The 27,236-nt window shown below is 42.7% G+C and overlaps 1 protein-coding gene across 6 annotated transcripts in view; it reads left to right on the top strand.

Moving 5' to 3' along the window:
- LOC124111351 (peroxisomal sarcosine oxidase-like) overlaps nucleotides 1-10,206 on the top strand; it is a 40,662-nt gene extending 30,456 nt beyond the window's left edge. For all 6 annotated transcript variants that reach the window (XM_048396147.1, XM_048396148.1, XM_048396146.1 and 3 more), the window contains 4 exons: nucleotides 3,017-3,163; nucleotides 7,469-7,618; nucleotides 8,394-8,469; nucleotides 10,014-10,206. In XM_048396147.1, coding sequence (XP_048252104.1) covers nucleotides 3,017-3,163; nucleotides 7,469-7,618; nucleotides 8,394-8,469; nucleotides 10,014-10,138 — 498 coding nt within the window. In that variant the 3' untranslated portion in view covers nucleotides 10,139-10,206. The remainder of the gene's footprint in view (nucleotides 1-3,016; nucleotides 3,164-7,468; nucleotides 7,619-8,393; nucleotides 8,470-10,013) is intronic.
- The last annotated feature ends 17,030 nt before the right edge of the window (nucleotides 10,207-27,236 follow it).

Below are 27,236 nucleotides of genomic sequence, written 5' to 3'. Positions count from 1 at the left end.
TGCTGTACTGACGTCTTGTCAGTGTACCAGGTTATACGTATCTGTGTGTTGTACTGACGTCTTGACTTTGTACAAGGTTATACGTATCTGTGTGTTGTACTGACGTCCTGACTTTGTACCAGGTTATACGGATCTGTGTGTTGTACTGACGTCCTGACTTTGTACCAGGTTATACGTATCTGTGTGTTGTACTGACGTCTTGTCAGTGTACCAGGTTATACGTATCTGTGTGCTGTACTGACGTCTTGTCAGTGTACCAGGTTATACGTATCTGTGTGTTGTACTGACGTCTTGACTTTGTACCAGGTTATACGTATCTGTGTGTTGTACTGACGTCTTGACTTTGTACCAGGTTATACGGATCTGTGTGTTGTACTGACGTCTTGACTTTGTACCAGGTTATACGTATCTGTGTGCTGTACTGACGTCTTGACTTTGTACCAGGTTATACGGATCTGTGTGTTGTACTGACGTCTTGTCTGTGTACCAGGTTATACGTATCTGTGTGTTGTACTGACGTCTTGTCAGTGTACCAGGTTATACGTATCTGTGTGTTGTACTGACGTCTTGACTGTGTACCCGGTAAGACGTATCTGTGTGTTGTACTGACGTCTTGTCACTGCACCAGGTTATGCGTATCTGTGTGTTGTACTGACGTCTTGTCTGTGTACCAGGTTATGCGTATCTGTGTGTTGTACTGACGTCTTGACTGTGTACCAGGTTATACGTATCTGTGTGTTGTACTGACGTCTTGACTTTGTACCAGGTTATACGGATCTGTGTGTTGTACTGACGTCTTGTCAGTGTACCAGGTTATACGTATCTGTGTGTTGTACTGACGTCTTGACTTTGTACCAGGTTATACGGATCTGTGTGTTGTACTGACGTCTTGACTTTGTACCAGGTTATACGTATCTGTGTGCTGTACTGACGTCCTGACTGTGTACCAGGTTATACGTATCTGTGTGCTGTACTGACGTCTTGACTTTGTACCAGGTTATACGTATATGTGTGTTGTACTGACGTCTTGACTTTGTACCAGGTTATACGTATCTGTGTGTTGTACTGACGTCTTGACTGTGTACCAGGTTATACGTATCTGTGTGCTGTACTGACGTCCTGACTTTGTACAAGGTTATACGTATCTGTGTGCTGTACTGACGTCTTGACTTTGTACCAGGTTATACGTATATGTGTGTTGTACTGACGTCTTGACTTTGTACCAGGTTATACGTATCTGTGTGCTGTACTGACGTCTTGTCTGTGTACCAGGTTATACGTATCTGTGTGTTGTACTGACGTCTTGTCAGTGTACCAGGTTATACGTATCTGTGTGTTGTACTGACGTCTTGACTGTACCAGGTTATACGTATCTGTGTGTTGTACTGACGTCTTGTCAGTGTACCAGGTTATACGGATCTGTGTGTTGTACTGACGTCTTGACTGTACCAGGTTATGCGTATCTGTGTGTTGTACTGACGTCTTGTCAGTGTACCAGGTTATACGTATCTGTGTGTTGTACTGACGTCTTGACTTTGTACCAGGTTATACGTATCTGTGTGCTGTACTGACGTCTTGACTGTGTACCAGGTTATGCGTATCTGTGTGTTGTACCGACGTCTTGACTTTGTACCAGGTTATACGTATCTGTGTGCTGTACTGACGTCTTGACTTTGTACCAGGTTATGCGTATCTGTGTGTTGTACTGACGTCTTGACTGTGTACCAGGTTATGCGTATCTGTGTGTTGTACTGACGTCTTGACTTTGTACCAGGTTATACGTATCTGTGTGCTGTACCGACGTCTTGACTTTGTACCAGGTTATACGTATCTGTGTGTTGTACTGACGTCTTGACTGTGTACAAGGTTATACGTATCTGTGTGCTGTACTGACGTCTTGACTTTGTACCAGGTTATGCGTATCTGTGTGCTGTACTGACGTCTTGACTTTGTACCAGGTTATGCGTATCTGTGTGCTGTACTCACGTCTTGACTTTGTACCAGGTTATGCGTATCTGTGTGCTGTACTCACGTCTTGACTTTGTACCAGGTTATGCGTATCTGTGTGCTGTACTCACGTCTTGACTGTGTACAAGGTTATACGTATCTGTGTGCTGTACTCACGTCTTGACTGTGTACCAGGTTATACGTATATGTGTGTTGTACTGACGTCTTGACTTTGTACCAGGTTATGCGTATCTGTGTGCTGTACTGACGTCTTGACTTTGTACCAGGTTATACGTATATGTGTGTTGTACTGACGTCTTGACTGTGTACCAGGTTATACGTATATGTGTGTTGTACTGACGTCTTGACTTTGTACCAGGTTATGCGTATCTGTGTGCTGTACTCACGTCTTGACTTTGTACCAGGTTATGCGTATCTGTGTGCTGTACTGACGTCTTGACTGTGTACAAGGTTATACGTATCTGTGTGTTGTACTGACGTCTTGTCAGTGTACCAGGTTATGCGTATCCGTGTGTTGTTCTGACGTCTTGACTTTGTACCAGGTTATACGGATCTGTGTGTTGTACTGACGTCTTGACTTTGTACCAGGTTATACGGATCTGTGTGTTGTACTGACGTCTTGTCAGTGTACCAGGTTATGCGTATCTGTGTGTTGTACTGACGTCTTGTCAGTGTACCAGGTTATACGGATCTGTGTGTTGTACTGGCGTCTTGACTTTGTACCAGGTTATGCGTATCTGTGTGCTGTACTCACGTCTTAACTTTGTACCAGGTTATACGGATCTGTGTGTTGTACTGACGTCTTGTCCGTGTACCAGGTTATACGTGTCTGTGTGTTGTACTCACGTCTTGAATTTGTACAAGGTTATACGTATCTGTGTGTTGTACTGACGACTTGACTGTGTACCAGGTTATACGTATCTGTGTGCTGTACTTACGTCTTGACTGTGTACCAGGTTATACGGATCTGTGTGTTGTACTGACGTCTTGTCAGTGTACCAGGTTATACGTGTCTGTGTGTTGTACTCACGTCTTGACTTTGTACCAGGTTATACGGATCTGTGTGCTGTACTGGAAGGAGCGGCAGCCGGGTAGTCATCACGCTAGCAAACTACCGACATTCTTTGAAGAAAATTGCTGTGATGGTTACTCTATCTACGGCCTTCCTAGCGAGGAATACCCCGGACACGTGAAGGTAGGGAGAGACACTTGAAGGCAGGGAGAGACACGGGAACGCAGGGAGAGACACGTGAATGTAGGGAGAGACACGTGAATGTAGGGAGAGACACGTGAAGGCAGGGAGAGAAACATGAATGCAGGGAGAGACACGTGAAGGCAGGGAGAGACACATGGAGGCAGGGAGAGACACGTGAATGTAGGGAGAGACACGTGAAGGAAGGGAGAGACACGTGAAGGTAGGGAGAGACACGTGAAGGCAGGGAGAGACACGTGAAGGCAGGGAGAGACACGTGAAGGTAGGGAGAGACACGTGAATGTAGGGGGAGACACAGGAATGTAGGGAGAGACACGTGAAGGCAGGGAGAGACACATGAAGGCAGGGAGTGACACATGGAGGCAGGGAGAGACACGTGAAGGCAGGGAGAGACACATGAATGTAGGGAGAGACACGTGAAGGCAAGGAGAGACACGTGAAGGCAGGGAGAGACACGTGAAGGCAGGGAGAGACACATGAATGTAAGGAGAGACACGTGAAGGTAGGGAGGGGTACGTTAAGGTATTGGGAGACATGCGAAGGCAGGGAGAGACACCTGAAGGCAGGGAGAGACACATGAAGGTAGGGAGAGACACATGCAGGCAGGGAGAGACACGTGAAGGTATGGGGAGACACATGAATGTAGGGAGAGACACATGAATGTAGGGAGAGACACGTGAAGGCAGGGAGAGACACATGAATGTAGGGAGAGACACGTGAAGGCAGGGAGAGACACATGAAGGCAGGGAGAGACACATGAATGTAAGGAGAGACACGTGAAGGTAGGGAGGGGTACGTGAAGGTATTGGGAGACATGCGAAGGCAGGGAGAGACACCTGAAGGTAGGGAGAGACACATGAAGGCAGGGAGAGACACGTGAAGGTATGGGGAGACACGTGAAGGTAGGGAAAGACACGTGAAGGTAGGGAGAAACACGTAAAGGTAGGGAGAGACATGAAGGTAGGGAGAGACACGTGAAGGGAGGGAGGGGTACGTGAAGGTATTGGGAGACATGCGAAGGTAGGGAGAGGCACGTAAAGGTAGGGAGAGACATGAAGGTAGGGAGAGACACACGAAGGTAGGGAGAGACATGACGGTAGGGAGAAGCACATGAAGGTAGGGAGAGACACGCGAAGGTAGGGAGAGACACATGAAGGTAGGGAGAGACACGTGAAGGTCGAGAGACACGTGAAGGTCGAGAGACACGTGAAGGTCGAGAGACACGTGAAGGTAGGGAGACACACGAAGATAGGGAGAGACGTGAAGGTAGGGAGAGACACGTGAAGGTAGGGAGAGACACGTGAATGTAGGGAGAGATACGTGAAGGCGGGGGGGGACACGTGAATGCAGGGAGAGACACGTGAAGGCAGGGAGAGACACGTGAAGGTAGGGAGAGACACGTGAATGTAGGGAGAGATACGTGAAGGCAGGGAGAGACACGTGAAGGCAGGGAGAGACACGTGAAGGTAGGGAGAGACACGTGAATGTAGGGAGAGATACGTGAAGGCAGGGGGGGGACACTTGAATGCAGGGAGAGACACGTGAAGGCAGGGAGAGACACGTGAAGGTAGGGAGAGACACGTGAATGTAGGGAGAGATACGTGAAGGCAGGGAGAGACACGTGAAGGCAGGGAGAGACACGTGAAGGTAGGGAGAGATACGTGAAGGCAGGGAGAGACACCTGAAGGCAGGGAGAGACACGTGAATGCAGGGAGAGGCACGTGAAGGTAGAGAAAGACACGTGAAGGCAGGGAAAGACACATGAAGTAGGGAGAAACACGTAAAGGTAGGGAGAGACACGTGAAGGTAGGGAGAGACACGTGAAGGTAAGGAGGGGTACGTGAAGGTATTGGGAGACATGCGAAGGTAGTGAAAGGCACGTGAAGGTAGGGAGAAACACGTAAAGGTAGGGAGAGACATGAATGTAGGGAGAGACACGTGAAGGTAGGGAGGGGTACGTGAAGGTATTGGGAGACATGCGAAGGTAGGGAGAGGCACGTAAAGGTAGGGAGAGACATGTAGGTAGGGAGAGACATGACGGTAGGGAGAAGCACATGAAGGTAGGGAGAGACACGTGAAGGTAGGGAGAGACACATGAAGGTAGGGAGAGACACGTGAAGGTCGAGAGACACGTGAAGGTAGGGAGACACACGAAGATAGGGAGAGACGTGAAGGTAGGGAGAGATACGTGAAGTAGGGAGGGATATGTGAAGGCAGGGAGAGACACTTAAAGGTTGGGAGAGACATGAAGGTAGGGAGAGGCACGTGAAGGTAGGGAGGGGTACGTGAAGGTAATGGGAGACACGTGAAGGTAGAGAAAGACACGTGAAGGCAGGGAAAGACACATGAAGTAGGGAGGGATATGTGAAGGCAGGGAGAGACACTTAAAGGTTGGGAGAGACATGAAGGTAGGGAGAGGCACGTGAAGGTAGGGAGGGGTACGTGAAGGTATTGGGAGACACGTGAAGGTAGGGAGAAACACATGAAGTAGGGAGGGATATGTGAAGGTAGGGAGAGACACTTAAAGGTAGGGAGAGATATGAAGGTAGGGAGAGACACACGAAGGTAGGGAGGGGTACGTGAAGGTAGGGAGAGGCACGTAAAGGTAGGGAGAGACACGTGAAGGTCGAGAGACACGTGGAGGTAGGGAGACACATGAAGGTAGGGAGAGACGTGAAGGTAGGGAGAGACACGTGAAGGTACGGAGAGACACGACATGAAGGTCGGGAGAAGCACGTGAAGGTAGGGAGGGGTACGTGAAGGTAGGGAGAGGCACGTACAGGTAGGGAGAGACACGTGAAGGTCGAGAAACACGTGAAGCCAGGGAGACACATGAAGGTAGGGAGAGACGTGAAGGTAGGGAGAGACACGTGAAGGTAGGGAGAGACACAACATGAAGGTAGGGAGAAGCACGTGAAGGTAGGGGGGGGGGGGGGGTACGAGAAGGTAGGGAGAGGCACGTAAAGGTAGGGAGAGACACGTGAAGGCAGGGAAAGGCACGTGAAGGTCGAGAGACACGTGAAGGTAGGGAAAGACGTGAAGGTAGGGAGAGACATGTGAAGGTAGGGAGAGACACATGAAGGTAGGGAGAGACGTTAAGGGAGGGAGACACATGAAGGTAGGGAGAGACACGTGAATGTAGGGAGAGACACATGAAGGTAGGGAGAGACACGTGAAGGTAGGGAGACACATGAAGGTAGTGAGAGACATGAAGGTAGGGAAAGACACGTGAAGGTAGGGAGAGACATGAAGGTAGGGAGAGACACATGAAAGTAGGGAGGGGTACGTGAAGATAGGAAGAGACACGTGAATGTAGGGAGAGACACAACATGAAGGTAGGGAGAGACGTGAAAGTAGGCAGAGAACATTAAGGTAGGGAGAGACACGCGAAGGTAGGGAGGGACACGTGACTGTGACTATTGACACGTGGCTATTTAAACCATGACCATGCATTCAAAGAACCCAACCACCTTTTGGCTTTAAAAATACTACTAGTGTTCAATCAGTGATAGTTGACATCACGTGTTCTAACACCATTGAATATCGCAGTACTTTTCATTTCTGTTATACATGACATGCTTTATGAACAATAACTAATGGTATTAATGAAAATCTGATGGGACATTAGAATGTATGGAAAGTAGATGCATATCATAGGCAAAACGTATATATGGTAACATAATAGGTGATGTGAATGGAAATTAACGTCGTTTTCAAGTTATTGCAATTATATAGCGACGTGCATGCACGTGTGTGGGGGTGCTTGTTCTAGTCAGGACTAATACCGATTTCATAGTGCTAGCCCACTGAGATACCATGTTGCAGTTTATAATAATAATGAATACCCCACTCAGATACAGTATACTGACTCAAAGCCGACCAGTCTTTGTTTTAGGCCCGTAATGCCGAACACCAGACAGGGTAACAACAAGTACCATCTTTTAACGTCTTTTGGTATGATATGGCCGGGCATTAAACCACCGACCACCCGGGGAAGTTTTAACTGTTTAAAAATCCCTAGTTACCATTTCTTCATTCCTCGTTGAGATTTCTGAGCTGAATACGTCGCCAGTTACCATTTTATTATCATCCGTCGATATTCCGGAGATGATTTATTATAGGTCCATAGTAACCATTCCTTATTTCCCAGTGGCGTTACCGGAGCCTAGCAGGTCTGTAGTAACCATTCATCACACAAGACGTTTATAAGCTGTGAAAGAAAGTGAAGAAGACTTTTATTATACAATCATTTCTGTCTTAATGTCGAATTTATTGTATTTGCTGCAGATGTGTCTTCACTTCGGTCCTGAAATTGACGTTGAGTCACGTGACCAGGTAGACGTGAAGTGGGTGATTGATCTGATGAAGACCTACGTCCGAACTCACTTCCCTGGTCTGGAGGCAGCGCCCTCTATCATGGAGCCATGCATATACACGGTACGGAGTTTCACATATCCAACATCATTGAGACTCTTTCATTCTGCCTTAACGTATAAGTGACCACTGCAAGGGTATGAAAGTAAATTTGTCATAAATTCATCTCACAGTCGTGTTTCCATGTGTCCATATAGGCTCATATACCCCTCACGGTCAGTAAACATCCTACATCCTGGACGCCCCATTGGGGATTCAGGGTTGGAATTGGCCCCCAGCAACCTATACTGATCGTAAGAGGCGACATAATGGATCGAGTTGTCAGTCTAAGTCACTTGCTTAATAGCTTGTCGTACCATGGGGTGGATCGTTGCTCATAATATCAATCACAGGGTTATCTGGTCCAGACTCCATTAATTGCAGACCGTCGTCATTCGCTGGAATCTTGCTGAGTGCGCGTTAAACGACAAACAAGTAAACGTACTCGAAACACAAGGGGCGGTATGGTAGCCTTTTCCTGGGTTTGATTCCATGTATTGGTGTCAAACTCGCTCTCACAACGCACAATTCCACATATGCTTCTGGAATTGACAAATGTGAATATCGCGCAAGTCAGTCTCCCTGCCTGATAGAAGATTAAAGGATGCTGTTCGTCTTCATCAGTAATACTTTGTCCTGATATATTATTCAACATTCGTAATTTCTATGTACATTCAAAACATTGTTACTGGAAATTACAAATCTTTACTCGACAATTATGAGAACTGTAAAGAAAACTGGTTGCAGAATAACTTGACAATTATTCACAATGTATCATGTAACCCTGACACTGTTTCAGAACACGCCTGACAGTCACCCCGTCATTGACTACCTCCCCGGCTCCCGCAACATCGTCCTCGGTGCCGGCTTCTCAGGTGAGTGAGGTGAAAAAGTGTGTCTGTCGGCAGCGTGTGCCGTCTCCGTGGTCTAGTGGTAGAGCGTCCGATCGGAAAGCGGAAGTTCCGGTGTTTGATCCCCGGCCGCGTCATACCAACAGACGTTAAAAGTTGGAACTTGTTGTTACCCTGTCTGGTGCTCCGCATAAAGGGGCTAACACAAGTATACACTGTCTGGGGTATTCATGTTAAAATGCGGCACGGTATCTCCATTTCGGCATGAGTCGTGTACACGGAGCGCGACATTAAACCTCATACCCCATTTCACCTATCTCATGTCGAAATCTTCGGTATACGGGTTATATGATAAATTATACATATAAAGGTATATCCTCTCTCCGCGGGTCATGGGTGATATGATATACAATACATGTATATTCTCTTTCCCCAGGTCATGGGTTATATGATATACGTGTACATCTTCTCTCCGCAGGTCATGGTTATATGGTATACGTGTATATGTTCTCTCCGCAGGTCATGGGTTATGTGATATACGTGTATCTCTTCTCTCCCCAGGTCATGGGTTATATGATATACATGTATATCTTCTCTCTCCAGGTCATGGGTTATATGGTAAACGTGTATATCCTCACACCGCAGGTCATGGGTTATATGGTATACGTGTATATCTTCTCTCTCCAGGTCATGGGTTATATGGTATACGTGTATATCTTCTCTCCGCAGGTCATGGGTTATATGATATACATGTATATCTTCTCTCCGCAGGTCATGGGTTATATGGTAAACATGTATATCTTCTCTCCCCAGGTCATGGGTTATATGATATACGTGTATATCTTCTCTCCCAAGGTCATTGGTTATATGATATACGTTTATATCTTCTCTCCCCAGGTCATAGGTTATATAGTAAACGTGTATATCCTCACACCGCAGGTCATGGGATGTATGATAACGTGTATATTCTCTCTCCGCAGGTCATTGGCTATATGATATGCGTGTATATCGTCTCTCCGCAGGTCATGGGTTATATGGTATACGTGTATTTCTTCTCTCCGCAGGTCATGGGTTATATGATATACGTGTATATCTTCTCTCCACGGGTCATTGGTTATATGATATACATGTATATCCATTCTCCGCAGGTCATGGGTTATATGGTATACGTATATATATTCTCTCCACAGGTCATAGGTTATATGATATACATGTATATCTTCTCTCCGCAGGTCATGGGTTATATGGTAAACATGTATATCTTCTCTCCGCAGGTCATGGGTTATATGATATACATGTATATCTTCTCTCCGCAGGTCATGGGTTATATGATATACATGTATATCTTCTCTCCGCAGGTCATGGGTTATATGATATACATGTATATCTTCTCTCCGCAGGTCATGGGTTATATGATATACATGTATATCTTCTCTCCGCAGGTCATGAGTTATATGATATACATGTATATCTTCTCTCCGCAGGTCATGGGTTATATGATATACATGTATATCTTCTCTCCGCAGGTCATGGGTTTTATGATATACGTGTATATCCTCTCTCCCCAGGTCATGGCTTCAAGCTGTCCCCTGTGGTGGGCAAGGTCCTGGGTCAGCTGGCGTGTGGGGAGACGCCCTCCTACAGCCTCACCCCCTTCAGGATAGACAGGTTTCCCCCTCAGGCCGGCCTCTGACGGGACAGTCTCATGCCCGCGTCGTGTGTATGTGATCAGTGACGATGAATTAAAACTGTGGGACCCTGTGGTTTTGGTTGTTGGTGTTTCATGTATTCAAGGTTGAAATGCGCAAGTCGAGTACAGTGTGTTTCCGGCAAGCTGAGTGGAGCACCATAATAATAGTAATGATGATGATGATGATGATGATGATGGTGGTGGTGGTTGTGGCGGTGGTGGTGGTGGTGGTGTTGTTGGTGGTGGTGATAACAATGGTTGTTCCTGGAGTGGAGAAGTCAATAGGATCTAAGGAAACGTACAACTTTATGGATAACAATTTCTGGTTTACTGCATACAGAGACGTTATGATGTAGATTCATACACGTTATCAAGCTTGCTCCGACGTTCTTGCAGTTTGGCCCTCACTCTGTGAAGATTCATATTCCAATGAACTCGCACAAAATGAAAGTCAATGCTAAAATAAATGTTTCTGATACTGGATCTGAAAAAAAAAATCTTGTATGGTATACTAGTTGCTTTACTGTCCATCGCTAACAGATTTTGGTATGCTATTACATTAATGTATAACTTATTCTGGTCACGATATTCCTGAAATACTGAGGATGTGACTATAAATCTTAACTCAAACACTCTCTGACTTAAGCCATGTTATGGGGCATATATAATTAAGCTATAATACCAGTAATGAAGAGCAAGTTCAGAATGGCCAGTGAATTCCTGGCTCACAGTTAGCTGAACAATAGCGTGATAATGGTTTAATATTCACTAGTCCTCAGCAATTCCATTTATTAATATTTGAGTCACTCCTGCTGGACCAGGTCGTGATCTTCAGCTCAAGAACTGGGTATGAAGGTGTGACGGGTTCATGTGGATTGTGAGGTTCAGGAACGGAGGATGGAGATGGCACTCCCAGAGGCCTTCCCATGGATTGTGGGGTCTAGGAACGGAGGATGGAGATGGCACTCCAAGATGCCTTCCCGTGGATTGTGGGGTTCAGGAACGGAGGATGGAGATGGCCCTCCAAGATGCCTTCCCGTGGATTGTGGGGTTCAGGAACGGAGGATGGAGATGGCCCTCCAAGATGCCTTCCCGTGGATTGTGGGGTTCAGGAACGGAGGATGGAGACGGCCCTCCAAGATGCCTTCCCGTGGATTGTGGGGTTCAGGAACGGAGGATGGAGACGGCCCTCCAAGATGCCTTCCCGTTTGCCCTTCCGGTGACCCCTGGACAGGACGGGTCTTTTGTGTTGGTGATTGTGGCATCTCTGAGATAATAATATGCTTGTTCTTTTTCAGATATTTGAGTAATGTTAAGGATTTCTTCTGGCTGGCATAAAGTAGAAACATTGTTAGCCAGACTAGAAGAGAATGTACCTGAATAGGTTTTCGTGGTTAAGTGTTTGAGACAGAGATGGAACTAACTTTTAGGCTTCAGGAAGCTAAAGAGATATTCATGGTGTAATGTTTGGAATCTGGATGAGGACGCGGCTACGTGCTCCCCATTACAATTTGTGCCCTCAACGTAGCTCCTTCGTAACGGAAGCACATAGTGTTGCCACGGTCGAACTTGGTCCCCACTTTTGACTTTTGCAATATCTGATCGGACTGGGAAAAGTACTCGTTCGTTTAGTATTTGTTTCATCGTGCAAATCTGTTACCTTGTGCAATAATGGAACCTGATGTGCAATTGATGAATCATTACTCGTGTGTCCATTATGTGACAAACTGTCTCCCTTGGTCGTGCTCATCTCAGTTACATATACCTTACAGTGGGGTAATGGTAACCTTCTCTGTTGACAAAGTCGCCCTCGTTATAAGTAGGGGCGGTCGGTTAGCCTAGTGGTTAAAGCGTTCGCTCGTCACGCCGAAGACCCGGGTTAGATTCCCGACATGTTTACAATGTGTGAAGCCCACTTCTGGTGTCCCCCGCCTCGACATTGGTGGAATATTGCTAAAAGCGGCATAAAACCATACTCACTCTGTCACTTGTTATAAGTAACGTACGTGCAATGTTGCCGATGCCTCCTTGCTGTGTAAGACAGTTGGAAAATGAAGCGACAGTTTACCTCTCCAATGCGATTTGGTACTTGGGATTCAAGCGGGACATTTTGTAAGCGATATGAATGATATTTATGAATTCATTGGATTTATAAAGAAAAGACTATGTCATTTTGTTGGCCCTGATAGGTCTGAGGCTGTATATAGGCCTATTCCAATGATTTTTATAATCATCGTATTCCATGACGCCCTATATATTCTGCGTCGTACCATGAATGGACCTCTGAGTTGAAACCACAGGCATGGCAAAGGCGGTAATAAAATGATCGAACCATGCCAAGATGTCGTTGTGTTTATGCCAAATTCATTACATAACCGACATTTAATAGTTTCATTTTGATGCAAAATTACACATTGACGGTTTCGAGTGGGAAGTGTCTGGTCCCGAGCAGAAAACAGAAAGCCTTCTGTTTCATTTTTCAGGCCAGCAGACTTCATCCAAGCGAGTGACTCTGCAGTGTTGCTGATCTTCTTAACACACTGCACATAAAATGCAGTGGTCAGAGAGTATTCCCTTGAAAAAAACCCGAGTCTGTGCCAGTCATTGATATGGCACTTCGCTTGGTTGACACTCATTTCAGTACCGTCCAGCAGCACAGAACCATCAACAAAATCAACACTGATGTTGAGATTTTGTCCTACATCCTTGCCTCGGTTAAGAAAAGTGTGGAATGCCTTGTTCTCATCACGAGTTTAGACATACCTCACAAGATGATCATCAGACAAATAAATGTGTGCAAAAGTGCACAAAACAATTCTACCACGAAGAGCCTTCACGTTAATCATACCACGCCCTCCCATTATGTTTGGTAAATATAAGCGATTGAGGGAAGAGCGAGGGTGGTGGGATTTTTTGTCGGACATGATTCTTCGCGTGAGGATGTAAATGCCCTGAATTTACCTGTATCGTCCAGTTCATCAACACCAAAAGAATACGATAGGACGGGTACGGCATAGGTATTTACGGCTTTGACTTTATCGCGAGCGTTACCTCTGAACTACAGATTTTTCTTCAGACTACATTTGTATTCTGCCCGATCTATTCCCTTTATTTTGGCATTCTGGAGTTTGTCTCTAATCTGCATCATTTAGTACGTATAGGCCTGACCTTCCACGAGATGGTCATTAAGTCCTCCCCCAGATAAATTTACTGATCCTCACTCATAATTTTATCAACTGAACACTTATTAATAGTAATTGAATAACCTTCAGAAGACTGGATTATTACCGCATGACAGGAAGACGTGACAAAGAGTACAGGTCTACGTACGTTTGTTTGGTCACGTCTGTTGTCATGGGTCGATTTGCTGAATTAGGACACTGCATTCTGATTACTGGAAGAAGCATGGCTGGATGTTACAGTGAATACAGTTGGAGAATAGCTTCAATTAAATGAGTGAGTGAGTGAGTATGGTTTTACGACGCTTTAAGCCATATTCCAGCAATATCACGGCGGGGGACACTAGAAATGGCCTTCACACAATGTACCCATGTGGGGAATCGAACCGGGGTTTTCAGAGCTTTTATCACTGGGTTACCCTACCGCTCCCTTCAATTAAATGCGCTGCAGTTCATGTTATATACTTTAAAAAATGCGAATTGTCTTTTCCCGAGTGAATTTTGTAAAGTCCCGAGCCATGTCGAACATCTACAACATTAACTCATGAAGGACAGACAATCCGCAACTCAGAGTCGCCTCTTAGGGTAATATCTAACTTTAACTGACGCTTATACAATTTGTGGCCCGAAAGTTAACGTTATATATTTCGGAAAATAAAGGAACAATTGGAACGTACTAGCCAATCAGGATGAAGCCACACTAATAATGCTCAGTGATAATTACTGAAACGTGTTTCACCTTTATCCATGAAAGTAGTATTTTCTATTATTACTTGCCCGTGAAGAGATCACCCGTTTAATAAACATACAGCTGTATTACACATTGTGTAATACCAAAACGCGTGCTTATCTACTCTCGGAACACGTTTCTAGAACAAATATTGAAAGCTCTCAACATCCCTTGGCTTATTCAACGACATTTCGTTTGGAGATGATAGATCACTGAGAGGAGCTTATGCACACTCGATGACCCCAGCAATCTTGCTGCTAGGCTGACGTCACATGGCATTGTTTCGCCGATGGATCTTGCAACAAAATTCAACAAATTACGTCATCGGGTATTGTGACGTGATTGTAAACTTTGAGGTGCAAGGCCCCGTTCCACAAGGCGATCGTACTCTAGCGCAACGACAGTCGTTGGTCTAAGTTTAAGTATGTGAGTTGTGATAGCCTTAGCACAACGATAATTTTGTGGGACGAACGCCTGAATTCTAAAGTAGGACCGTTGTATGATATTAAATTCATACGTTTCAACTTTTGACGTGTTTGAAGTATTATTCTGTTAAACTCAATTGGATTATGTCGTGGATCGTGTAGGTGTCAGCCTATTCACACTCAACAGTATAATTCTAAAAAGTAATAAATAAAAATACTAAACTCGCTCCCGTGTAAAACCAATTTTATGAAACTCGCTTTCGCTAGTCAGATACCACAACTATTCACTCGTTTCATAAAATTGGTATTACACGGGAGCTCGTTTAGTATTCTATATTTATTATATACTTCAGTGTGAAAGACTGAGTTTTCTGAAGTTGAGAAAAGTGATATTTTCATTGCAGTGAACATAACACTTGATATTTCACTGCAGTGAACATAACACCTGATATTTCACTGCAGTGAACATAACACGTTGACGGAACTATGTTGGCCTACACGAGACAGCTCGTACACAAACTGTTGATTTACGTCAGTTCAACGTTGACAAGTCATATAATGACAGATGGTCATTTTTGTAGTTAATACCGATTCTTACCGTTTGTTATTTTGTTGAAAATGATTTGTATTAAACTGTGAATTTCTCTTCTGATTTGTCAGTTGATACTTTATGTTTCGCAAAGCGCCATTTTGTTACTTGAATTGCGTGTATTCTTTCGCTTCCAACAACCGTCTCATTGATTTGAAATTTATTTTTTGATGAAGTTGATTTTGTATATAATCATATCCAAATGTATACTAAAGAATTTTAGTGACATCAAATATTTTTGGTTACTTTTGTTTATATTTTTTAAGATTTAGCAAAGACGGAACTACATTTTTAGTCGTACTTACAGGGGGTGGAAAACCGTCCATGTGTGTTATGTAGGGAGAATTTACGCTTGAAGGTTTTACATTTGTAATGAAATAATTTATTCTTCCTGCAGACAACTACACCAAAAGTATATAATAAATAGGATATTTCATGTGTCGAGTGAAATATCATGTTTCTCTCATCTCGTGAAAATATCTCCTTCCCCCCCGTCACTCGATGAGAGAAACATGATATTTCACTCGACACATGAAATATCCTCTATAATATCTCACTGAGCCTTATACTGCTTGCTTGTTGATTCGTTCCTCTATACCAACTGTTCCACCTTTTTCATTGTTTGCAGATATACGCCCATGACGTCATGTGAATGCATTGTCGCAAATAATTTGAAATGACGTCATCCATTGTACATGACGTCACAGGCTAATTTATGCGTCATGGGCTACCCGAGTTGATGTCAGATTAGGAAACGCATAATTCTGCATTTTCTCAGAAAAGAATCGGGGAAAAACTTAATTCACCCAGGACAAGTCACAGGATAATGCATAACTGGTGGTAGCACATAGGTTACTCTCTAAATATCGGCAGTGAGTGAGTTAGAATAACCGTACCAGCAGCTATATTTCAGCCACGTTGGTGGCAAGGGATATTGTCCTTGAGAAAAAAGTAGATGGTAGCTGAAATAGGTTGAATAAACATTGCCTTTTTTATAGTGTGAGAAAATATGCATATATTAATTTTGTAATGCATAATATACGTTGTTTGAAGGCACGTTGTATAAACCTTTTAATGTATTGTGACAGCTGACAAATCAATATACATTAATGTTGGCTGAACATTGGAGTGAGTCATATGTGAAGGGCTGTAGCGGCGCACGGGCCCGCCAGGCCATTTGGTGTTTGTCCGAAAAGGTGAGGCAACCTAAAGGAGACTAATAGGAGTTTGTGTGTTTTTATAGGTTTAGAATTTTAGGGTTTATTTGCAGCTTGTTTGTTGTACTTTTATTTCTAATTGCGGCCAAGTAGACCTGTTTTGATTAGATATATGCCTAGTGCTTTAAAGGTTTGTAAGTCATTTAGGGGGTTCAGTACAGTTGTTAGTGTCATTGGATTGTTGCCATTTAGTGTGGATTGGAGTGTTGTTCTGTGATGCTGGTATTGTGTGCAGTATAGTATTACGTGTTCGGGCGTTTCTTTTAAGTTGCAGCGGGGGCATTTACCGGTTTGGTGTTTTTTTTAATTTGGTGTAGGAGGGAGTTTAACTTAGTGTGGCCTATTTGTTTATTACTCTGTCAATTCTTTTCGTTTTATGATGGATTTTTTTTGAGTGGCCTTTGTAGCAGGTGTTTTACTTTGCAATCAGATTTCTGATAGTTATTTTGCCACTTTTGGAAGATTCCTTTATGATACTTTTTATTTCGTTTTTTGATATTGGTAGGTTGATGCTTACTTCTTCTCATTTTAGTTCTGATTTGGCTGCTTTGTCTGCGTGTTCGTTGTTAGTGTTTGAATGACATTGTTTATATACTTTATATACAAGTGATGCTCAATAAACAGTGGTGTGGAATACATCAGCGTATGTCTAAGTTGATATTTTTGCTATCCAAAATGTCTTATTGTTGATATAAATGCGATGTTTAAAATTGCACGTAAAGACCACTCGCATTTTTCGCATTTAATTTACGCTCGCTTTAATTTCAAGATTTACAGTATATATTAATAGCAGATGATATATTGTACAGGCAGTTTCACATCGTTATCATATACTGTTTCCTATACAGTTTTATATACCAGGAGCATCATATTTGTCCATAAGTTATATTCAATAATCACAGTACTTTCTGTTGGCAAGCTGTAAAGTAAAAAGGACAGAAAGGTATCGTCATCGTCATTCCAGATGCTAGAAAAAGTTGTCACATCTCGTAAATCAATAACAGAGTCAACAAGATTATTTCTTTTTTGTTACATGTAAATACATGTTTGATAATATCAAAAGCAAATATGCCGCATAAACATTCATCGGACTGTTTACTGTAGGTGCTAAGACATAATAAATATGCTTAATCATGGAACTGTTCCGGCTTCCAATGCTTACACGTGACTGCATTGAGGTATATATTGTGCGTAAAAGTCGCCATAATTTTCCATTAATACCAAAGTTATACAATTTGAAAAAATACAATTCAGGCAGACTCGAGAAACGCGCAATAGACTGGAGACTGTCTTTCGTTATAATAGCTATGCTTTCCATTAATGTAAACAGGGCAGTTTCTGCCCCAGCCCCTCTGCCCCAGCCCCTCTCCTAAACTCAAATTGAAAGGGGCTGGGGGCTTTAGATTTGTTTGCCCACTCAACACGAGTCTTTCGAGCAGTTAACTTAATACAGAAGTGAGGGTAATACCTCTGTAGTTAGTGGAGTCATCTTTACATTTACCATGGCCTTTATAGATAGGTAAAATCTTTCCAACATTAAACATTTTTGGCACATACTCATGAGCATTTAATTTATAGAATGTAACAAGGTGATAAATAATAGATATACCAGAGTAATAGGACAAATCAACGTGGAACTAACGTCACTGTTCCCTTGGTCATTACACGAATCGTTTTCCAACTCTTCCTTGCGAATATTCACATAATCAGTAGAATCTGAGTCAAAATTGATATCATGATTAGGCATTGACAAATCCTTGAAATATTTGGAAAACAGATTACAAATTCCTTCCTGTGTATTACAGGACTCTTCATTATACACAAGCGTCTGGGTTTGTTCCTTCCTTCTTTTATATTTCTTGGTTACTCTAAAGTACTCTGTTATATCAACCTCAGCTGCTTCATATATTTCCTGAAACTTTTCGTCTTTCAGCTTTTGTTTGGAATGACGATGCTGCTTCTTAGATACGTTTTGCTCTTTAATACTCAATGTAATTTACATCCTCTTTATCATGAGATTTACCATTATAGATACATTCATTACGACGTTGTCGCATTGTACGATGCTACTTATTTAAATTATCTTTTTTCCAGTATGGTTTTAAATGAGATTGGAATTTTGAAGATGGTATACTTAGTTTAGCTGCAGCATGTAACGATTGTAGGATATAGTCGTGATATTTTCAATGTATTCATGAGGAGATGAGTACTGAGTCTCGTCAGACTGAGCACATCTAAAATAGTTTTCAGTTTCATATCGGTATAACATAAAGTCTACGTTATTCGCCTTACGTCAGTTAAGATGTTCACCGCCATAGTGTCGTGACTGGGAATCAGTACTCAGACATAGGAATATTGATCAATGGTCAGATACGGAGTATTGAACTCCAGTATCTAAAGCATAACCAACAACGTTACTAACATGTTGGAGATTAATGAACATATAATCTATCATACTTCTTATAGTTTTACATTTGCTTTTGAAGGTAAAAATAGCATTATCGTCAAGGGATACGACAGCAATTAGATTCCGTTCAGTGAGCACTCTTTGCAGATATTTCGCTCTGCGTTTCAATATAAGTCCATGAAGCAGGTCTGCATTGAAATCACCAAGTAGAATTGTCTCCCCTTGATGAGAACATCTATCATAAATCTCTAGTACATTATGAAGTTCTTCTATGTACACACTATCTAAAACGTAATCATGCGAATGATTGCCATTAAAACAAGTATACATTGTACGTCGCAAGTCTACAATTGTTCATCGTCATTATTATTGTTCAGCCTTATCGTCATTGTACACATTATTTGGTATCCATTCACGACAATTAACATATTCGGGCGAGAAGCAGTCATCATCCAAGATGATATCTGCACATTGCCGTGGGACAGCTATTCGAATGGTGAAGGTAGGATTGCGTCGCCCTTCCCAGTGTTTCATGAGTCTCACGTTTGTGATAGTTACATCACGATTCGTCAGCTCTAACATAGCTTAGGACAAGTCTTTTGTTTCTATTTCTAGAAACACCGGCAAAAGACTTTTTCCGACTGATTGCTGGATGTAACATTTCTTGACTTCTTCTCATTGTTTACAGGTTCGGTTTGTTTTTGTCTGTCGACGTCATCATGCGTGACAATGAGCGGCTCGGGGGAAGCGTCCTCGGGACTTGGGTCTTTACTGCATTGTCATGTGTCTGACGTCTGAATGGGAGGCTTGGGAATTGACGAGAGTCTATACTCGTGTAATCGGTCCTCTGAATGTGTGGGGTGATAGCATTCGTGACCAACTCGTGTTATTCCGGGACTTCTTGCAGGTGACGGAAAGGGGCGAGTGGTGACGAATGGGGTGATAGGTCTGTTCGAATTTGGGCTTCCCTTCGTAACAGTCTCAGAATATAAAAGTTTGTTTCTCGTGTTAATGTAATCTATTTTACCATCAACAAGGCGCACATTCTTGTCAATAGATACCATTGTTTCTGTCACATGTCCTCTCAATTAAAGTAACTCAGCGTCTTTCTGTTTGAGTTGATTACGTAACTGAGATGTCCGTCTTCATTGACTGGTCATTTGAACGAAGTGTCTGAATCACACCTGCACACCTTTTCATGAACGGTAGATGAAGAATTGTGGCGGTGAGTAATGCATAGACAATGTATTCACTATTGTTGCAATGAACGATGTACGAATAATTGTGACAGTAATTCATAAACAATGTATTCACTACTGCTGCAATGAGTACTATACATGTGCGAAGGGACCCTTGAAGATCCGGGGTAGAATAGGTCTTTAGCAACCTATGCTTGCCGTAAAAGGCGACTATGTTTGTCGTAAGAGGCGACAAACGGGATCGGGTTGTCAGGTTCGCCGACTTGGTTAATGCATATCATCGATCCCAATTGCGTGGATCGATGTTCGTGATGTCAATCACTGGATTGTCTGGTCCAGACTCGATTATTTACAGACCGCCATCATATAGCTGGAATATTGCTGAGTGCGGCGTTAAACAACAAACAAACAAACATGTACGAAGGTGTTTACAGTGAGTACCAGGAGAGCTAACGTTGAAGTGGCACCTGGACAGAAATCCGAACGTATATGTGCCAGGTAAACTACTATGCTCCCTGGTTATAATTCCACCTTTCTTCCAGCAGAACAAATGGCATTATAACCAGGGTGGCGTTAAAACTAGGGTGGCGTTATAACCTGGGTGGCATTATAATCAGGGTGGCGTTAAAACCAGGGTGGCGTTATAACCTGGGTGGCATTATAATCAGGGTGGCATTATAACCACTGTGGCATTATAACCAGGATCGCATTATAACCGTTATGGCGTCATAACCATTGTGGCGTTATAACCAGGGTGGCATTATAACCAGGATAGCTTTAAAACCAGGGTCGCATTATAAACAGGGTCGCGTTATAACCAGGGTGGCATTTTAACCAGGGTGGCATTATAACAAGGATGGCGTTATAACCAGGGTCGCCAGTACAACCAGGGTGGTATTATAACCAGGACGGCAGTATAACCAGGATCGCATTATAACCAAGATGGCAGTACAACCAGGGTCGCATTATTACCAGGATGGCAGTATAACCGGTATGGCAGTATAACAAGGGTGGCAGTATATCCAGGGTGGCAGTATAACAAGGGTGGAATTATAACCAGGGTGGCAGTATAATCAGGCTGGCATTATAACCAGGCTGGCAATTTAATCAGGATGGCGTTATAACCAGGGTGGCAGTATAACCAGGATGGTATTATAACCAGGATGGCAGTATATCCAGGGTGGCAGTATAACCAGGGTGGCAGTATAACTAGGATGGCAGTATAACCAGGATGGCATTGTAACCAGGATGGCAGTATAACCAGGATGGCAGTATAACCAGGGTGGCATTATAACCAGGGAGGCAGTATAACCAGAGTGGCAGTAAAACCAGGGTGGCAGTATAACTAGGATGGCAGTATAACCAGGATGGCAATATAATCAGGATGGCGTTATAACCAGGGTGGCAGTATAACCAGGATGGCATTATAACCAGGATGGCAATATAATCAGGATGGCGTTATAACCAGGGTGGCAGTATAACCAGGATGGCAGTATAACCAGGATGGCAGTATAACTAGGATGGCAGTATAACCAGGATGGCAGTATAACCAGGATGGCATTGTAATCAGGATGGCGTTATAACCAGGGTGGCAGTATAACCAGGATGGCATTATAACCAGGATGGCAATATAATCAGGATGGCGTTATAACCAGGATGGCAGTTTAACCAGGATGGCAGTATAACCAGGATGGCAGTATAACCAGGATGGCAGTATAACCAGGATGGCAGTATAACCAGGATGGCATTGTAACCAGGATGGCAGTATAACCAGGATGGCAGTATAACCAGGGTGGCATTATAACCAGGGAGGCAGTATAACCAGGGTCGCATTATAATCAGGGTCGCATTATAACCACTGTGGCATTATAACCAGGGTCGCATTATAACCACTGTGGCATTATAACCAGGGTCGCATTATAACCACTGTGGCATTATAACCAGGGTGGCAGTATAACCAGGATGACGTTATAACCGGGGTCGCATTATAACCAGGGTGGCGTTCTAACCAGGATGGCGGTATAACCAGGATGGCAGTATAACCAGGATGGCAGTATAACCAGGATGGCATTATAACCAGGATGGCGTTATAACCAGGGTGGCATTATAACCAGGGAGTTACAAAACAGACCTTACTGACAAAATAAGGCCTCAGACACATCCATTGAAAGGATAATATCATTAACATCAAACTAATTTGTTTGTTATAGAAGTGAATGATTCTCTGTGTTAGGATTAGCTGTGAAAACAACTGAGATTGATGCATTTTTTTCTTTAATCTCCGAAAGATTAACCACATGGCCAATTTTGCGGTCTAAATTATAAAAAAATAACATTCTAGCCAGAGAATTGGGATGTTTGTTCTGAAACGACGTAGGCATTGGCGTTATCACGAGGGAATTTAGCACTGTGGAAATCCGTTGTGAGAAAACATAGCTTTAATACAGGGAAGCACTATAACGAGGAAGGACAGTACGTCTGTACCTATATGTCAAATGTAATTCCGTACACCCCACACATGTAATGAGAGAGAGTTGACTATGTGCCAGGCGGCTGTGTCTTAATCTACTTGTACCAGGTGAGCTACGCCTGATAGTGTATGATCCTTCTAGAGTGTATTGTTGTCGGATTAAAGAGATCCAGGCCAGTTGTTTCAGTGTAAGAATACATTTAAATGATCTGGGCTATCACCTCGTAAAACTAATTTTCAGAAAGAACCACTTTTGCAATATCAGATATCATACGATTTAATTCACTAAAGAAATTTAGATTCCTACATTCCTATCCACAAACATGGACTTGAATTCGAAACAGCACTACAAAATGAATTTTCTATAACACCTCTTTAACTACAGTCAAAATAAAACTGCCCACATAACACTTGGCGGCATCGTGTTGGAATTCAGGCTACTAAAAAAAAGAAGAAAAAAAAAGTACTCATGGAAATGAAAAAAACACTGTTTTGCTGGATTTAATAATCGATACAAAGCTTCTTTGATAGGCATTTAGAAGTTGGAGTACTAAGTGAGGATAAGAAATTTATGGATGAACAACTTCTTTATTACAATTAAGAGCGACGTTTAGGTGTAGGTTCTAACACCGTTATCAAGCAAGTGATTTACAAAGTTTACTTACTTACTTACTTTGGAGATTTAAAGTGCGCTTTCCGACTGATGCGTATTTCGCACACGGGCCCGTTCAGGCCATTTAATGTGTTTCCGAAAGGGGCGAAAGTGGTCTGTGCAACCCAAGAGGGGGGTTTAGGGGTTGCTTATATAGAATTTGGGAATTTTGAGATTTGGAATAGATGCCGATGGGATTGGGGAGGAGAACTAAGGGAGCTGGGTATGGTGGATGTTTGTTTGTGTATGTGATTTTGATTTGGTAGGTTATTGTGTTTTTAGATGCGTTTTATTAGTTCCGTTTTTATTAAGAATACGCCTAAGGCCTTGAAGTTTTCTAGTTTATTTTGTAGGTTTAGTATTGCTTCTAGAGTTAGAGCCTTGTGATTGAGGGTGGTTTGTAATGCGGTTCGATGTGTTAGGTAGTGTGTGCAGTGGATGAGTGCGTGTTCTGGGGTTTCTGGTTGTTTGCAGTGTGGGCAGTTACCTGTAGTGTGTTTTTTAATTTTTTTTAGGTGGTTATTTAGGTTGGTGTGTCCTGTTTGGAGTTTAGTGATTACTCTGTCGATTTTTTTTGAATGGATGGGGAATTTTTGGTTTGGTTAGTGGTTTGCTGAGCACTTTTTTGATTTGGCTATTTGAGTTTAGGTTTAGGTTATGGCATTTTTTGGTGATTTTTTGCTTGTTTACACTTTTAATTTCTGATTTTGAGATGGGTAAGTTTAAGCTTATTTCTGGGATTTTGAGGGATAGTTTAGCTGCTTTATCGGCGTTTTCATTACTGTATATTCCTACGTGGTCGGGTATCCACAAGAAGGTTATTTGTTTGCCTGCCTTAGTTAGGTCGTTGGAGCTTTTAAGTATTTGATTTATTAATTTAGGTCGGTTATTGAGCAGCACTTGTAACAAGTATATAAACAATGCCATTCAAACACTAATAATATTATTACATCATGTGAATTGTCACTGCTGGGGTCAAGACAAGAGTCCTACTCACTGTTGTCATCACTGATCACACCTGCAAGTCAAGACAAGAGTCCTACTCACTGTTGTCATCACTGATCACACCTGCAAGTCAAGACAAGAGTCCTACTCACTGTTGTCATCACTGATCACACCTGCAAGTCAAGACAAGAGTCCTACTCACTGTTGTCATCACTGATCACACCTGCAAGTCCAGACAGACGCCATCCACGCAACTTGGTGTCTTTGTTCTTTGCGACTGCGCCAAAGGCCGACACGTGCCAGCCAGCCATTATATGACAGTGTTAGAATTAACCAAACCCTATCAAAATTATAAACAATGTCCACCACAGAAGCACTCGCCTAAACCAAATAAACCAGCAGATCAGGCTAACTCCTATAGGCCCATCTCCCTAACCTCAAATCTCTGCAAAATAATGGAACTTATGACAAAGTACATTACAAAGTGCAGTGAGCAAGTATATATACACGTAGGAGGCAATGTTTATACAGAAGGGTAGATATTGTTATACTGGGGTAGAGAAACCTGTTGTGTACACACAAGGCCAGTGATGATAACCATCGGTGAAGTCAGTGTCATGAAACAAAGGATGAAGCCAGTAATGTAAACAACGGGATTATGGCTGATTGGGGTCTTTGGGGTCTTTGATGAGTTGATGGTACGCCAGGGGTACGTAATAGCCTTGGTCACGGTTGATTGACGGCTGGAGTCTTTTGATGTTGATGGCTTCTTGTAGTTTCCTGATCTTGAAGTCTTTGAGGTTGGTGGCGAGGGTTGTGACGGATGTGGTCTGATAGAGCTGATTTAGAGTCATCTTTGGAGACTGAGCTTTGATGTTCTTTAATATGGGTTTTGAGGGGCCTAGATGTTTCTCCTATGTAAGCTTGTCCACAATTGCACGGAATGTGGTACACTGCTCCTGATGGTTCTGGCTTGTGGCTGGATGGTGGTTTCCCTGTGGCTTTAATTGTGTTCTGAATACAAAGCATTAGGTAGATGTGAATACGAAATAACAAAACAACTGGAAAAGTTCTAGTCTTGATTTGCTAGTTTTATCTCAGTGCTCAATACAAAATGTACTTTACAGGAGGTAATTTGTAGGCACTTTCAACATTCAAAAATAAAACTAAGTCCAAATTGACATGGCAGAAACAGGCTTTAGGCATTATGCAAATTAGCCTGGAAAAAAGTTATCAAAACAACAATAAAAATAACAGCTATGTTTATGTACATAATAATAATGACATGTAAGTTGTTGTTTGAGGAGGGAATATGTTACTTTTACGTTCTGATATTTTGACGATGATTCACTGTCCCACAATGCCACTCACAAATCACTAACCACTGACAAATCACATGCACGTGGGTTTCAAGCACCTGTTTTCACCTGTCGTCAAGCTGTCATAGGTCATGGACATTCACCTTGATCTACTAACACCTGGTTATGCTCAGTTTCACAATAGTCTGTTTTGTGCCAAGGCCCAATTAGTACTAATTGAGTTGTTTGAATATTTATATATTTTGTATATTAACTGCATTTATTTAAAATCTGAGATTTGTTTTCATTTCCGTGAGTACTTTTAATAATAAACTTTCATTTGGAGCTTATATACTATTTAGCAACATCTGTTGAAATTAAGGATATCAATCATGAACTACAAATGTATTTCAGTTGAAAGGAGACCAGTAAGATCCGGGGTAGAACAGGTCTTCAGCGCCCCACGCGACAATGCTTGTCGTGAGAGGCGACTAACAGGATCGGGTGGTCAACGTAAATACCATATATCTCGGCCATGTTATCGGTTTCTGGACAGGTCACGCATCACGTGACAAGTAAACAGGTCAAATATTAAGGTGACTTTCAGTTTACAAAGAAACCTGGACGAAAATCTGTGTTGCCCCACTTGAACCGTATGTCAGTGATACATATCTCAGTTCAGAAGGTAGATTATAGTCACAAAGTTCATACTAGAAAATCATGTAATCAGTCTTGACAGATTAACGGGATACCGACTTAAATTGTGTAACTAGATTACGGGATATTTCCAAATTTATCATCTTTCCAAAATGGCAGTTTTGTACAAACTATTTTCACGCTCATATTTATTTTAAAAAGAAACCTGAAAACCAATGTTTGATCTTTCATATGTATTTTTTATGTGAATGGTTTTTTTTAACATTTTGGTAAACCCGTCATACTTAGACAGTAAGCAATGGCTGTTTTCAAAATAAAAGTATTATTGAAAGTCGAGATATATTTCTTTTCAATGCCCGTGATGTGTTCTGAAGGCATAAAAAGCCCCATTTTAGATTTGTATTTCGAATCATAATAATATTTCGTTGCACGTTTTGTTGGGGATATGCGAGGCAGTATTTACATGCATGTTATACTAATAATAAATTAATAATAATAATAAGTCCAGTTCATCATAGCCTCCTAGCCTCCCATGTCTGTCATGCAAGGGGACGTAAATGTTGATTGGATGGTCAGAATGGCAGCTACATACAGGCAGAACCAGGGTGAGTGAGTGAGCAGATGCACTACCTACAAAACATCAGGGTACGGATGAAATGATAGTGAAGGTGTTATGTCTTTAAACTATATTTCAGGCGTGTAGATCAATGTCTGGTGTCTTCACCATGTTCGGCGACACATGCACGACACCTTGATGGTATACTGTTGATTAACTTGCGTGTGGAAGCCTTTGGTACTGCCCGCCATTCTGCCTGAAGAGCTACCCCAAAACCATTCGTCACCACTCGCCTCTTTCCGTGACCTGCAAGAAGACTCGTCTCCCTATCGATGAATGTTATGTGCGAAAATACGACAAACCAATCAGAATGCGCGTATGATTTCAAGTTCTTCGTCAAAGAATCCCTCAGAAATAATTTTTGATTTTACATATGTCTTGTATTAAAAAATAAACCAAAGGCACAGCTAAATGTGTTCAATCATACTGTATAATTCCGCATGTCCCGATGTGCTTTAAATTGCATCTGAAATATGTATATAATATATGGGGAAATATATGTGAACCATAACGCGACGAGTTGACAACTATTTTAGGTATGCCCGTTTGCGCTAATACGGAACCCGGTCGCAAAAATGGCCATGAGGGGGGCACGAGTCGCTATTCGGCTTGTCCCGGAATAACACGAGTTGGTCACGAATGCCCTAAAACTGGACCACGTTGGCGGGTGCTGGGACTCTCCGCCCGAGGACACCCCACAGATGTTCTATTTGGGAC

This window comes from Haliotis rufescens, unplaced genomic scaffold (genome assembly GCF_023055435.1).
Source record: "Haliotis rufescens isolate VD_foot unplaced genomic scaffold, xgHalRufe1.0.p SCAF_15, whole genome shotgun sequence".
NCBI lineage: Eukaryota > Metazoa > Mollusca > Gastropoda > Lepetellida > Haliotidae > Haliotis > Haliotis rufescens.
The sequence above is the reverse complement of the archived record's forward strand: the minus strand, read 5'-3'. Positions and strand labels throughout refer to the sequence as shown.